The sequence below is a fragment of the Agelaius phoeniceus genome, chromosome 5 (genome assembly GCF_051311805.1).
Source record: "Agelaius phoeniceus isolate bAgePho1 chromosome 5, bAgePho1.hap1, whole genome shotgun sequence".
NCBI lineage: Eukaryota > Metazoa > Chordata > Aves > Passeriformes > Icteridae > Agelaius > Agelaius phoeniceus.
Window position 1 is genome coordinate 51,937,853 of NC_135269.1, and position 16,759 is coordinate 51,954,611.

The following is a 16,759-nucleotide window of genomic DNA, read 5'->3' on the forward strand; positions in this document are numbered from 1 at the left end:
TAAGGATTTGGAGTATCTCTAGTCTAACAGGGGCTCCCAAGAGTTGTATAGTTAAGAATTTGTAACAGGCATTTCACTTTCCAGCAAGTCCAAGAAAAACTTAACTTCTTGTATTTTTCCAGACTCACAAACATAAGAAGGGAGAGGGTGCCTCCACAGATGGTGCTGACCTTGTCCTAGGAATACTTATAACCCCAAAAATATACAATCCTAAGTATGCAAGGCGAGTCAGCCTCATGACAGTCTGCTGATCTTCAGGTAGGAATAAAGGAATCTGTCAAGATCAAACCTTCATGGGAAAGTGATCAAAATCCATTGAGAGTTAACTTTTGATGAAGAAGCCTTCCAAAGACAGTTGATTTTTAGGTCACAGCAGGTTAGTTTCAGGCATAGAGGTGGAGTACCTCTGCAAGGGTGCCTCAGCATAAGCTATCAGGTCTGAGGTGAAAAAAAGAAAAAAGGCTCTTTGACTAAGTACCATGCTCTCTCTTCCTACAAGATTCAGTTTAAAAAACCACACCTTGTACTGTCCCCTAGAAAGAAATTTTTAAAAAAATAAAAATCCACCTCCAACTCGACCTTTGGACCATAATTCGAGTTCTAGGCAGCAACTTAGAGACAGCAAAGGAGAGTGCAGGACTGGTTGCAAATCTATCCTGGGATGGGAAGATGCAAAAGCAGGAAGCATTCATAGGAAGTGTTAGGTGGCCTTGAGTCAAATCATGGGAATCCTTTACAATTTTCATTATAATAAATAGTTCAAGAGAAAAAATAGTGGGAAACAACCCCAAACATTATATACGCTTCCTGTAATTTTTACTGGCTAGATTAATTTGTGGCCCAAAGAGACTAGCTCTGTTTTTCTGTGGTTACCACTGCTGACAAGAAAGTATGAACTTTTGTTCCTGAAGCACAGATGACCTGATGAGAGTGGCAGATTTTCCGGTTTTTGAAGATGAACATGCCTACCGATCTAAAACAGATGAATATCAGGAGCTGCCTATGTACAAAAAACACGGCTCCCTTCAATGAGCATTCCTGGAAATGAGAATAATCTCTGCCAAGACTTGAATCCAATGAAAGCTGAGCAGTTTAGAGATGCCCTTGTCACCCAGGCAGCAAAAACAAGAGCTGTGACCAAAGATGAAAGAAAAAAAAGCAAATAAAAAAAAATCCTCTCCATATGAAGTATCTACCTTGAAACTTATGAAGTCCATTATGAAGGTACTCAGGAGCTAAAAGCTTGTGAAGGAAAAAAGCACTTTCATGGAAGGTTAACAGCTCCCACCCATGAGCTACAAGCAGTACACAAAATTAGTCAAGAAGCCTCCTATTTCAGAAAGAACTACTTGCAGTTAAGAACAAGTGTCTGTTTCTCTTTTAGGGATAAGTGCTCAGCATGTGGAGAAGGCACTTGTGTTAGTACACACATGAACATTTTCGAGGCAAGATAATAAAAATAAAAACTAATGGTATCTATGTGCAATACCTGAAGTGAGAGTGCACTACAGTGACAAGCACTGAGAAGAGACACACTGTGTTCAGCTGTTTACTGGGGGAACTATTTGGGATTGGTTTAAGAAGTAAATGGAGAGATTATTTAAGTAAATCTACTGACAAATTAATGAATTATAGCAATTTCTTTCTAATCTAAGGTAAAGAATTTAATTGACTAAAAAAAAACCAAACCCAAAACCAAAAACCCAAAGCGCCCAAAATGAAAAGGCCAACCCAAACCAGAGTTTAGTTAGAATTTTTGATCTGTTGTCTAAATCTTTATAATAGTGCAGGGTTTTATCTTTCTCTACCTTTGTCCCTCATTCTTGATATTTTTTGTCCTTCGCTCTACTTGATATTTTGTACATTTTAAGCTTTTGTACATTCTCTGTTTGGAGCCAAACTTTCACCTCTCTGGAACTCCAGATGCACTTACTCAGGGGTTGTCTGTATACTGGAGTGCATTTCATGCTGAGTGAGGAAGAGCAGAACCCTGTTGTGTCTTCTCTTTGCTGTCAGACACTATTTTGTGTACTAACCTCAGCACCAAGCCATAGCACTGTGAGCCAGAACTGCTGTTACTGCTACCTTTCAACAACATAAGTTTTCCATAAGGCTCCTGGAGAAGTCTAGCAAGCCCTGAATGGTATAACAGGCAGCTAAATGATCCCATGGAGTACTTGGTTGAGTTTAAAGCATCTCAAGTGACACTGCTATGAAATGAAACATAGTTTGGAAGGCAGGAAAGTAAAAATCCCATTAAAACAGAAAAGCATCAAAACTATCAGACTATTACCTCTGTGACTGAGAAATTAAGTTGTATTAATATTATAGATGATATACAACTCTGGTATCATTTGTGTATATATATGTATACATCTATATGTAAATTAATATGTGTTTCATATAAGCATTTGTAAATAAATAAGCACATAAACACCAACAGCAAATCAGCTTTGATTTGAGCAGTGCAAAGCCTGTTATTTTCAAAGCACAATTAAATAGTCACAAGGACAAATACAGAACTCCATCTGGTGGCTTGACTAAGGAATCTTGTAACTATTTTAAATTCTTGGTTTGCAGCTCTTAACAAGGAAAAATCTGAAGTGTTTTGTTTTGAAGGTTATTTTTTGGTTTTCATTTCATTTTCTTTTTTAAATAAAAGCTGTCTTGAAGTTGCAAGTGTTTGGGGAGGTGGAGTTGTTTGTTAAAACAATATACAAAGTAACATGAGCTTTAGCATACAAACAAAGGTATTAGTTCAGAGACTAAACAAGAAAAACTTAATCTGGTCCTGTGGAAAAAAATCACTATGTGGAAGAAAAACTCTGTGAACAGAAGGTTTGACTGAACCACTATTTTCAAACAAAGTTTGCTACAGCCACTAATGCAAATATACTTCTTCCCATGTCATGTCTGTGCATTGTAGCATTGCATTTCAGATGTAACAGAGTAAAATTTCAGGAACAGTAGATGCAAAATTACTTTTGCAATGTGAGTATGAGGAACTTTATAATTGCCAGTTCTTAATGATCCCCCTTCTTCTCATGAAACCTTATGAACTTATTCTGAGCTGAGGGAATCTTAAAGAAGTCATTTAAGCTCCTGGAACAAGTGGTCTTCTCCTGAGTCACCATGCCTTGGTGAAATCCATGTGAATACATATAGATTGTGCACATTTGCAAGAGCACTTGCAAGGGCAGCTCTCCAGGATGAAGGCCTCCTCCTTCCACAGAAGCCTCCACTGCATTGCTAGTGTGACTCCAGAATGGATTACAAAAACGCATCCTGTAGCTCGCACACAAGTCCACCCTACATCTTACAGCAGCCCTGAGCACATCTACTTGTTCCAAGCCTGTATTTTGTGTCACTTTATGCTTCACGGACATATGGCTGTCAAGACAGGAAAGCTGGTTATGGGCTCCCTGGAAAATGACCAAGACAAGATCTGTAGGGAGCCTGAGCTGCCTTTAAAGCACTAACCACATTCCCAAGGTATCCTGCAGCTGGCAAAAAGCCTGCTGTGCTTCATTGGCTGTCCTGTGCTCCTAAGGATAGTATAGGCACATTATGTCTTCTGTTCTTGGCCTGAGCCAAGATCACTAGTTCTGAATAAAAGATATTTCTCTATTAACTGCTGGATCAATGCCAAAAATTCATGAACTACTGAACATACCAGATGGTAAAATTTTTGTTACAACCCACTTGGGCTGAATTTAACAAATCAGTTATAAACAGCCAAGGGCTAAAAGAGGGTTTATTCAAATATGAAAATAACTTAGAGAAAGATTTCTTTTCCTGATGTCAGCGTACAATTTTTGTTTCCCCCAATCTGTATTTTCAAATCACAACCTTAGGGTCTCAGCTTACACTTATAGAACAGAACACCAAGGTGAGTTGTTTCAGAAAAGTACTAACTTTTGCACACTAGAGAAAGAAGAACAGTTTAATAGCATAATTACTTCAAAATATAAATATGGCAGTAGTGCCTCCAGTGGCTTTCAAATATAGCAGTAGCTTCCTCCCTCCCCCCCAGAATAACATAAACAAGCCTGAATTTAAGATTAATTTGAATATTTACCAGATTTTCTCTGCCGTCGTCCAAGTAAATCTGTTACTGTTTTGCGGAATAGTTTAGCTTCTTCTTCATTAGCAAAATTAAGACCAACTTGACATGTCTGAAAAACATTAATATTTCCCCCCCCATGACTAAGAAAATGTTTTAAAGGCTTTCTTAAATATTGTCTTACACCCTTCTAAAGGTCTGACAAGGAAAAAAATCACCGCAAATTAGGAACCAAGTCTTAGTGCAACATTATATCTTAGGAACATCTGTCTACTAATCAAGTTTCTAAAGATCACAGCTAATAGATATAAGCAAAATCTTGTAGCTTCAAATCAAAGAGGGGAGGGGAAAGGAAAATTTGTGCTTTAAGAATATATGATATGTCATAAATATAATCTACAAGTCAAAATGCAATTTCATAAAAGAAATTTGAAAATAAAGAACCACATTTTAGGCTTCTGTACTATATATTACATTTTCTAGTTGAGATATCACAAAAATTTCTTTAATAAATAAACTTTTACAAAGAATTCATAGAATTAATTAATAATTTCAGTTATACTAAAAGAAAATACTGTTCAAACTGAAGGCATTTTAAAATAGGTATTCAAAGACATTGAGACTCACATCTCCAGCAAAGGTATGAAAATATCCTCTAGGACTATTATATACAAAGTTATTGTACAGCTCCTGCTCCCACAATAATTTCCCATCCTGAAAAGAAGAAAACAAATAAAAAAGACTATAAAACTTCAGATGAAATTGCAGTGTTTAATTTCTTTTACAATAGAACCTATTAAGAACTGGACACAGCATAGCATTAAACATCTGCCTTGCTATTATATTAACCCAATGGATAAGCTCATTCAAAATCAAAGTACACCAGAGCTTGTGGAAGGGCTGTGAAGGCCTATTCCATTGGGTCACTGTGTTCTGTTGAAATTCCATGTGCTTCCAAAAACTTCTTTCAAGTTCTATAATCCTGCAACAGTGATACTGAAAGCAGTAATAGTGACCAGTTACAAGAATACAGTGACAAAACAACAACTGCAATAAAGGAGACTTCCAGTCTCCTCTTCTTATCTCAGGCTTGACTTGAAAATAGTTAACTAAAGAGAACAAAAATCTCACCTTTTTAAAAAGTCCCACGTATTTAAATGACATTATAGCTCTGCACCCAAGGAAGAGGTTTCTGGCAGAGTCTTAACAATCAAGTGACCAAATCAAAGTCAAATGCAAGTGCCAACTGGCAATACTTAACAAATCTGAGAGACTTCGAGCACTGAATGCTGACAGATAAGGAGCTGTTTCCTGGCTGCAGAGATAATGGGAAGCTTTCCAAAGTCTCAGCACAGTCAGTAGGACTTAGGTTTCTCAGTACCATTTTTGTTACAAAAACACATCTTGGACACTTTGTCTCTCAGTTCCCACTCTCTTGATCAGAATATTATAATAGGACAAAGATCTTCAGTATGAGTCTATTTTTTGTGGAGGGGGAATGAAAGAAAAAGCCACCCACCCCTCCCCCAGAAAGTCAGAACACACAACTTGTTTATCCTGCAGTTTTCACATGCACCACACTGACCAAAAACATTGTTTCCATCCATACATAAGCATCTATTTCTTTAAACCATCCAAAGTAATGACACCCACTAGACTTTTGACAGCTATCCATATCAGTGACACTATACTAATTTCCACTAATCAGATCTGTAGAGGACAGCTTCTGAGAGCTGTAAGAATAGTTAATATTTATTTCATCCATTAAAGATGATATATATGAAATTGTTTAAATTTAGAGTACCTGAAAAAGTTATAATTAGCTATTGATAACAACTCCAACTGCACAGCTTAAAGCACAACCACTTGAGAATTTCTGAGTGCATAGCTACAACCTAACTCATTGAATTCAAAAATGGAGAATGAATACAATCAAATTTAAAGATTCTGAAAATGAAAAAGAATGCTTACCTTAATGTCAAATATTCTGATAAAATACGACCTCTGTGGATTGTCCTTTACAAGGCAAGCTACGCCACAGCACTTCTTTGACCACACGGCATTGCGATCTGCTGCGTATATCTGAACGACTGCTGAAGACATTGTCTAAAAAGAAAAGGCAGCTATTACTTTTAATGAAAAAAAAAATCATAAATTCTATAACTGATCCTTTCCCAAAGCATCTCTTAGATTTGTTCCTTGCTCTAGGCAGCAACTTTGCTGACTTCCCAGGTACTTAACACCATAAGGTTCAAATGACCCCAAATCACTCCTGTACTTTAGATTTTCACTTCTATACAAGATTTAGACACCTTAGGAACCCAAATGAACTTAGCATTCTTTTTCATGAAAAATAGCAAAGAAATTTTGCCTCTAGGAAGCAGATCAGTAACTATGGTGGTCACACAAAGTAGCCCTACTGTGCAAGGAAATGTCTGTTTAATACTTCAAACTGAATACATACACAATACTCAAGATGAAACTGTACATTGCACAGTTCCTGGACACACTCCTGGCTACTGGAATGCAACTGGAAGACATTGCTTAATTGTTTAAGTGGTCTCTGGCACAATTTTAACCTATGCCAACTAGCAAACTCCAAAAATTCCTGGGCACAGTTTGAGAATTCACATGAGCTAGGCTCATTCCCAGCTGGCAACCAGGAACTGTCTGGTTTTCAAACTGAGAGATTCTAATAAGAGATGAAGAGTATTCCAAACCAGATTGCTTCAGTCACTAGAACATTCTTGAGCAATTTTCTAATATATATGTGTTTTACCTTAAGAGTCCCATAAGGAAAGGAAAATGGAAGCCCTCAGAATATTTAAGAGCCAAGTCATAGGGACATAAAGCTTAAATGATCTGCAATAGGCCAAACCAGAGGCTATCTAGCCTAGGATCTATGCTCCAGCAGCACCAGCTGCCAAAAGAAGGTAAGAATACAAGAATATACCATTACAACTATGGAAGCATGTCCCCAGGAACTGCCAGGCTGGAGCTCAAAGCTCCCCAGGCCAGCAGCACATACTGCATTGTTCCTTTGTGAATTTGTCTATTCGCTCTTCAGACCCACAAGAAATTCTGAGCATGATAACACTGCATAGGATTGTGTTTCACAGTTTTCTTACGTGTTGTGTGAATAATTAGCTCCTTTTATCTAGACTTTTGCCACCTGCTAGTTTCAGTTATCGTCCCTCCTTGCTCTTCCACTAAGAGATGGTGTTGATGGCTTCACAGTTGTTCCTTTATGCTGCACATCCTTTTATAGATATTTGCCACACTTCTTTGGCCTCTACACTCTCTTTAGCAAGCAACACTAGTTGCAACACAAGAAAAAAAAATTATATTACACATTACCCTTGTCACTTTTACATGGATATTAACTAGTCCTACTATGTCCTTCTTTGCATAGAGATGAGACTTGTGCTGTATGAATCCAGTTTGTTAGCCCTTTGAACATAGGGTCACAATAATAGTTTTCAGCTTTGGTCTCTACTTATTTCACTATCAGTCAAAAAACTGCATTTCCTTTATCACTATGAAATATTAAGCAGATGTTATTTTAGATCTGTTTAGTTTCAAGACCTTTCTGGATGACTTATACCTAATCTGAGTAATGGGCTCTCCATTAGGTTTTCCCCACCTGCTCCACAAGGATTACTCTGCCTTCATCAACACTGACTACTTGCCAAAACAGCAGACATCTAGAATGCAGGCATGCCTTCTTGCATTATAAGATTATCTACTAAATGTCATTGTCACCATGGTCATACTTTTCATATGGCTTAAAACTCCAAAAGAATACCCTAAGTTTCATTGGATTTTTTTTTCATCAAAAACCCTTCAGTTTTGTTAAAATAGAGTCAACATAATATAGTCAGAGTGACGGCTACACCTTTGGGAAGCTGTATTACCCTTGCCCAAGCACTGTGATGCTAACTTTCACAAACCAAGATATATTTGTGATTCTTTTTGCAGCCACCTTGTCAGAAGTTGTCAGACTGACTACTAATCTTGCTGGTAACCTACAGAAGAAGTTAAAGCAGGTTTGTCTGATGAAAAGAGTGCTTTGTAGTCACTTCCTCAAATGCTCTACAACTAAGTGTGGAGTAAAACTTCTCTCCCTATAATCTGCAGAGTAATACGAGTAATTTAACCATAACTGCACTTGTCAGATAAGTAAAAAGGGACCTAAAGAACTACCCATGCTACCACAACAAAACAGTTATATCTGCAACTTAATGTCATCTAAGACATGCCATTTTCTCCTCTACGTTGCAAACAGGCAATGACCTGATTTTGGACACAGCCAGGCAGATTTTGTTCAAAATCTTTGCTTCTCTAACAGCCTCTCCCACTCATTTCTCCAATACTGTCTACTTAAATTGATAACCTTATAGACACAAGATAGCACACTGGAGCAAAATGGAGCATTCTACAGTTCACATTTAAGCACAGCAACTATCTCTCCACCCCTGCAAGAAACCTTCTCACTACTCCAAGAGAAGTCCAGTTCCACTAACCTCTACCCAACAGGACTTCTCACAGAAATGGGTGGTCTTGGTAGGAATTATACAACTTAAATTCAAGGCACAGGAGACAGTGACTTATGTCAAGACATGGCTCCTATACATTGCTGATTATCACATCTAACAGCAAAAGCACCAACTGGAGTATCTGGGTAAACCAGTAACTGTTGTAACTTGACAAGTGCTTATAAAAGCATGAACCAACGCCTACCTCATGAGTACAAAGAAGAATATTACATAGAGTGTGTCCTCATTCTGCATAATCATAATATATTTAATATATACTTGGTTACCCTGTGAGTAGAGCTTGATTTAGAAGATAGAAAACAATTTCACTGGATCTAAAGTAGGTTTTGTTTTGAGGTCTACCAAGTTTAGAGCTCAATTGCATTTTAACTTGCTCATTAGATTTGTACAAATTCCTAATGTTGCAATTGCAATGAGGCTTTTGCATATTAGAATATAAAGCTACAAATTCTGCTGTCATACCACTCAGGCTTTTTATTAAAAGGGTGATAAAGGAAAAAATAAAAAGTATACTTTGGGGGCCAGAGGGAGGAGGACAATAAAATCCAACTCCTTTTACTTCATCCCCTGTTCATTTTCATTATGTACAGCAGTGGTGCCAAGCCTTCTGCTATTCAGCTTCTGGAACAAAGATGGTTAAAGTAATGATCCACACGATTTGGAAATTCACAGACTCATGGCAAAATTTAAAACTTGAGAAAATAAAACTTCATCTACTGCTATTCAATATAAATCCTAGCCACATAAATTCAATTTTAAAAGTTCAAATTTAATTGCATAATTACAGCATCCGAGAACATTTACACAAATATCATATTTGAATATTCTACTGCATTTACTGAGTATTTACTGTCTATTTTGAAGATCATTAATGCAGTTAATTGTTTCAGTTTCTCACAGCATTCTTGAAGAGAATCTTGCATTTAAAAGTACAGGTTCTTTTATACATAAGTATTTCTTCAGAGTAGGTCAGACCACTGATTCAACATAATGATTGTATTTTTTTCTGACACGTAGTAGGTTACTTTGTTACTACTGTATTTTCAGGAGGAGGATTTTCAAGTTGTCACTGCTGCTTTATTTAAGAGCTTTGGTGAAGCTCTTGTCCTTTTTATACAGCTATGTATCTAGAAAAGCTGCATAGGGGAAATAAATAAGGTAGTCCACCAAAAACTGCTGGGCTGTGGAGGTGAAAACCAACCTGGCTCAGCTCCCTCTATTTTTTCCACAGTCAACCTCCAGCTGGAGGACATACCATTGATTCCAGGAACCTGTCACACCCTTCAAGCTGATGAGCTATGAAGCAGCAAGTCTGTGCTGTCAGCTGTACACTGGCTGCCTCACTGGAAGAGCTGGTCCTACCCTCGGACCCATACTGCAGGATATGTGGTATCAACAAAAGGCTCGTGAAAACACCTTCTGCCTGCAAAACATAGCCACAGCCAGTCACCACACATCTGCAGAATGTGATCACAGCAGCCACTGACAGTTCCGACTGGGCAGCAGAGATGCGTACTTTGATCAGCTTCTGGTGTGAACATTTGCTGCAGTGGCCTGTCATGTTAATGACTTGCTGTAACTCAAGTGTTTCTCAAAAAACAGTGAAGCAAGCCAACCCAGACGGTGGCACAGCTCATTACAAAAAAGAATTATTACAATGCATGGCTTATGGCTGACAGACATTAAAACACAGTGGGCCAAAAGTCACAACAAAGAGTGGCAGCAAGATTAAAGCTTCAAGATATTCAGCCACCTCAGTATACAGTAGAACAGAAAGCAAGACCCATTTGAATGTTTTTCCCCAGTGTTTACATACAGCTGACAACAGGTTGTGGTGCAAAGATCAAAGGCTCACAAAATGACTTTGGTTGGATGTGACCTCTGTAAGTATTCCAGGCCAAGCTCCTGCTCACAAAAAGGGTAATTAAAAGCCTAGAGTTTATTTATTCAGTGTTCTGTCCAGTTAAGTTTAAGGGCTACAAAATCACCACTGTACTTAATAATTCCCATTTTGGTGCTTGTACAAACGCATCTAGGTTTCATGCATTTCTCTAATGGTTCAGTATTGTTATGTGTTACATGTTGACAGTACTACTGAAAACACACTAGCACTAACTTTCAACCTTTTCCTAATTTTAAGAGTGATGGATTTTTTTCCCCATAAAGGGGCAGAACTATACATACACACAAGCTGATCACACGACAGGCTTGCTTTTCTCAAGTTATCCTTCCCAGCCCCTGAAAACGTCTTACAAATAAAACCAGGAAAAAAAGATTAAAAAAAAAAAAGAAAATACTTTGTTCTGTAATGCAAGAATGAAAGTAGTAGCAGATGCTTTCAAGCAGAGTAACCTCTTGAAAAAACCAATACCTATACAATGGCTGTAGCTTCTTCACCAAGTCAGTCTGAGGACTTTCAGCTCAATTAGCTAATTTTACATTTCTGTGGGAAAAAGCAAGCTATGGTGAATAGTTGTGTGCAATCCAAACCCTGTAAGAATAGAAATCAGTATTTCTCTTCTCTTTTCCATAAAGCAGGTATCTGGAAATGTTGTCCTAATCAATACTAGAGCTGGTGAGAAGACACCTATGGCAGGTATTTTTAAGACATGCTATGGTGGAAAGCCAACATGTTGCAGCCTGACCAGGTGATGCTGGCTGGGTGCTCCTGGGTGACGCATTTCTTCTTTGATACAAGACCAGGAAGACAGCCTGCAGTTTGCTCCTAGGGTACCTGCTCCAGGATGTAGAGCTTTTGCTATTCTCTGATGCCACAACAGCTGTAATAGTTTTCCTCAGAGAGCAGGGCTCAGGAACCCAGGCAGCCTATCAAGTACCATTTCACTGCAGAAATGCTTAGTAAGGCCTAACTTTAATCTTGACCACAAGAACAGCAGGAAGCTTCAGTACCAAAGCAATCTCTAATAGCCTGGCATTAGCTGAGTCAGGAAAGGACATACAGAAACAATACCATTAAGACTTGTGAATGAGAACAACAAGAAGCAGAAGTGAGACCACGTTCTATAGAAAATTGACCTTCATTCACAGAAAATGAGGCAATTAGATAGAATTCAGTGGCTGACATTTTTTTCTCCAGATGACAAATATTCTGAAGGAAAAAAACAACCAGAATATAGCACTGACTAATCAAGCAGAGACAGCTATTGAAATCTTAGGTGCTCTTCTAAAATAAGCTTAGGTTTTAGCAATTACACTTTTAAATGTTGGTACTTAAAATTAATTCATGTAATTCAATGCAAATGCAATTGTAATTAGACAGTGATAATAATTCCCTGTTGTTTTGCAATTGCCTTATCTTCAGTGTCATAAATACATGGAGATTCCAAAAATATTTCTGTAGTGCTCAATACAGCTATACATTTTATCTCATCACTCAATACAGAAACCTAAAACCTGCTGAAGGGACAAGGCACCAGAACTTCCACCCCTTTCTCAAGGGAAGATTTCAGTGCCCTACACAAGCAAGCTATACTTGCTCTTTCTGGCAGTTTAATTTTCCTTCTGTACAGTGGTCCTGTTTCAAGAAAAAAAAAAAAAAGTAGCTTTTTTTTCTTGGCATTGAGGAGTCTCCTGTCATGCAGGAACAGTCTGTTATGTTCCCTTCCTGCTAGGAAGGGCTGATAACCCATTTCTAGGGGGAACGTTCTCTCCACCATGCACTCCTACAGAAGGCATGCACTGCAACCTCTCCCAACAGCGTTTTAAACAGATTGACTAAGCCTGCCACTATTGAAATGACCCCAAAGTAATTAAGCCACATAAAAAACGTGCAAGTACGCTTCCCTAACAATTGCAACATTTCAAGGAGCAGGGGCATTTGCTAGAGTAGACAAAAAGACTTCCTAGCATTTTCCCAAAACTTAGAAGAGTTTAATTAGGTTCAGAATCTTGCAATATTTATAAGCCCTGAAGAGTAGGTAAGCCAACCTTCTTAAGCATGGGTGTCTAGTATGATGGTAGAGGTGCAATTCAGGCCTAACAGTGAGAAATATGAACACAAATTAACATCACCACTAAATTTTAAAAAGCTCAGGAAGTATTTACAAGTGTCAACTTGTAATTGCTTTTCAGTTACAGATGGGAAAGGATTGAGATGGGAAGAAATTGGAGAGAGAAAGGACTGGTGATGCTGAAGGCACACTACTCTTGCTTACTGCTGATACCTTTATCTGAAGGACTGCAAGGATTAGGGCCCCAGACAATGGAATATGTACAATAGATGCATCTGTCTTTTTAGGCTTTTCCCCTCTAAAAACAGTGTATCAGGCAGTGTATGGTTACTGCATCCTGTACAAGAAGTGTGATGATACTGTCTTGATAGCATGCACACACACATTCGTGCTAAAAATATTCTTCTAAGACTCCACAATATTTTTACTACAAAATTAGGTTTTTGTCAGTCAGATTTTGCAACTCTAACTGGTGTATAATTTGTTTTCACACCAGGTTGCCTCTAGAATTTTCACAACTGAGTCCAAATGTGACAGCATTCCTCCACTAGGGATTTGACTACTACTCTATTTTTAATTTGGACAAACTGTGATTACTTCAATTTTTAAAGCTATTACAACTTCTGAAGATATATTTAGCAAATTCTTAAGAATCTCATCCTTAAAGACAATTGTGTATTGCAAAAAAGCAAGCTTCAGATGTTACCAACATGATTTTAAACTAGTTTCCCATAGAAAGAAGACATACAGTACTTCAGAAGTTTGCTGACAGAATTCAGTAAGTTAGGCAGCTAGAAACAATCTTCTAATTTTTATGCCCTTTACAGGATATTGTTTTCCAAAGACCAACTGACTCCTTCGAAGACAGGAACACTAAAGCAAGACTTCACGTTATTTGACAGAACTGACAAAAGAAAGCCTTTTGTAAATATCCAACCACATAAGTAAAACTTTACTTTGTGCAAATCGAGAAATTACTCACTTGAAAACACTGAGGCCTCACCAGTTCTACTGCTTGTGAAATTATTTGCTACAATTACCAAGTGTTCAATTTTAAGCTTAAAGCTTGCTTTTCATTAAGTTAATTTCCCATGATTACCCACTGATTTAAAAATGCTGTGTATATAGACATCAAGAAAATAGTAATTTTTTTTCCAAAAAGTTAGGCTGTTAGAAATAAAGCTACTGTGTAAGAGATGCTGCTTTTTCTTATTTGAAGGCAGAAGGAAGTCAGAAATTTTTTCAGAAATAACACAGCCACTTCAGGTATTTCCTATCGCTTCTGAAACATGAGAAGACAACTCCACATATTACATAGTGTTATGTAGAAACATTTAAGGAATTAAGAGACCAAAAATTCAACACTTAAGAACAGAACCCTGTCTTGCCTGTGCCCTGATAACCAGACAAGTCAGCTGCAATATCCTCACTGAAGATATTTTATTGATGTGAAGAAAGTACCAGTGATCATTAAGTGATGGTAGAACAAAATGGGATGAAACAAGGGACTGCTGTTTGACAAATTTAAGCCATAAAAGTGCTTGTCTGAACTTAGTGTGCTGTTGTCCAGTAAAGAGATCCTTCACTCCTAATCCTCAGTCAGCCAGTTACAGACAGCTCACATTTTAATGAGTGTCTTCAGATAAAAATTCATTTGCCTTTCCAGTACCTCCCACAACCCCACAGTTCAGTTAGAGCTGGCCAACTCCTTTTCAAAACATTGCTCAATGGTGGATCACAGAAAACCAACAATTAAGGTGTGGGCAAACAGCACAGCATATAAAGCCTAATCAAACAGCACGTGATTAAGAGAGACATTCTTTTACCAGACACAGCATGAAGATATTTTTAAATCCTACAACCTCCATTCAGGACAGCACATGGAAGACTTCAGCCTTCCTGAGATGTGACATAACCATAACCACAAGCATGCTGCAGATTATAATATTCCAAGCTATCTCATCTAGCAGATCATTTACCAGCTGACATACACAACCTGGGGTTTCCACTGATGAGCAAACTGAACACTGTCACTTCCTGTTTACCTGCACAGCATCACTCACTGAGCTGCACCTCGCTGCTTAATGCTGCTGAAACCTTGGCTGGCCACACAACAGCGCACACAGCAAAACAGTTACCCGTGTTCTGGAGCTGAAGTTGTTCAGACAGATATAGATAATATGCTGCATACAGGCTTTCCATAAATTTGTCACTGTCTACTGCCATGGAACAGAAATTCTCGCTAAAGACGACATTTTGTCTTGCAGTTCCACTGCCTCTCCAGCCTCCCAAGAAATGCTCAGATTCATAGCATGTAAGACTGTTCTTGCCAAAGCTTGGGGAATTTTCAGATGAAATGCTGAAGTTTACCTTTCAATTTTGATCCATTTTAAATTTATTAAGACTCCCAAGACTAGGATGAACCTTATATAACCATGTAAGAGACTGTACAGATACACAGATTAACCAGTTCTCAAAACTATGTTTCATGGTCATACACAGAAATTGCAGATTCAAGTAAAGAATCAAAAGTTTCATGCAATGCACAGGATAAAATTTGAGTTCTCCTCTGTTTTGTCCTGTTCCACTGCCCATCCAGCTATAAGAAAACCCAGCCTCTTGCCCTCAACATTCCTATCTCTTCTACAGCAACTCACTGCCTTCATGCACTAAGGTCCTCTTCCTTCAGCCATTCCATTTTCTGCACAGTAACATTTTTGTAGATGCTAAATACTAGCTGCATATTAAATGTAGATTCTTATAAAAAAATCCTCATACCCACTTTGAAGATATGAGAGTGCTTTGAGAAAAAAAAACATCAGAATTCAGGCCCATTTTTTTAAAGTTAGATCCACCCAGTTCCTTATCAATCCACTCAGTGATATAGGTATAATGAAGTTTACAATTAAAAATCTGCAGAACAACAGTAAATTGAGTAAGGAAAGGATGTGAAGCATAAACCTCAGGAATTCATGAATTATCCCAGCTCTGGAACACTCATTAATGAGCCCTTGAAAATGCTATTCAGCATCCACTTGGTACTCCCAGGCCCAGATTTAAAAAAACTCAATAAAAAAATGAGTATTTTCTTTGCAGACATGATATTTAGGTGAACTTCACTTATGATCTCTACACTTGAAGACAGAAAAAAACCATAGAATTTTGACTTTTGATACTTAGGGAAGATTGAAATAAAGCAGCTTCATTTGTTTTAAAAGAACTCTTTTATAAGAGCACATTAATTACATGCCAACATAAAACAAAGAACTCCCTTCAAAATATTAAGAAATATGAGAAAAGGCTATTAAAAGTAAAACCTCTTTGAATAATAGCCAGCAACTGGTCTCGCAATTGAGTATACAACTTGTGTCCTGTCCTGTAAAGCACACTCAATCCACTTACATAAAGGTACTTAGAGATGCAACCCCCCTCACACTTTCACCATGCCACAATTCAACATGCATTAATTCCTCCTTGAGCAGTTCACATTTAAACAGAATAGTTATGGAAATTCAAGTCAGATACAAGAAAACATAACTACATGTAAGATTTTTTTAAAAAAATATATACCAGCAACTGACTTTGCTATGAATAGTTATTCCCAGTGACAAGTCTTAAAAAGTTGCTATACTATGGCAGGAAATAAAGGCATGAAGATGTGTTAGTTCTATGATCCCTTGCCATATTCAAAGTTTACTGCAGGATAAAACATTAGACACCGCTGAATGCCCAGGAGATTGCTGGTTTTCATTTTGTTCTAGCAATAAGAATTTGCATGCTAATGTTTGTTTGTCCCCCATGCCTCAGTTTCCTCATGTGTAACATGTAAGGGAGACACTGACCTGCATCACTGTAAAGTGCTTTGAGAAATACTGATGAAGAAGTATTATGCTGTCACAGACAAATTATTTTTGGAGGGTGTGGGATATGTGTCAATAGCTCCTAATTGCTGCTAATAGCAAAGGTTAAGACAGGTTAATTTCCTCATATGTTTTAGGTAAGGAAATGAAGATATTCTTTCACTATGGGGGGGATGCCCCTTGAGTCTAGTGACATTTATTACAGCTAACAGTTTCAATTATCACTGCCCAAAGGGGCTCCTTCTTTACAGATACCAGCACTACTTTTACCAACATGCTGTGGAGGAAAAAAGCCACTTAAACTCACCT

General features: G+C 37.8%; 1 protein-coding gene across 1 annotated transcript in view; it reads right to left on the minus strand.

The window, feature by feature from the left end:
* Positions 1-16,759, minus strand: part of WASL (WASP like actin nucleation promoting factor) — a 53,441-nt gene that overhangs the window by 21,479 nt on the left and 15,203 nt on the right. Inside the window, exons 2-4 of the mRNA XM_054632012.2 lie at positions 6,035-6,169; positions 4,691-4,777; positions 4,079-4,175 (exon numbers count right to left, since the gene is read on the minus strand). Of these exons, the coding sequence (XP_054487987.1) occupies positions 4,079-4,175; positions 4,691-4,777; positions 6,035-6,169 (319 nt within the window). The remainder of the gene's footprint in view (positions 1-4,078; positions 4,176-4,690; positions 4,778-6,034; positions 6,170-16,759) is intronic.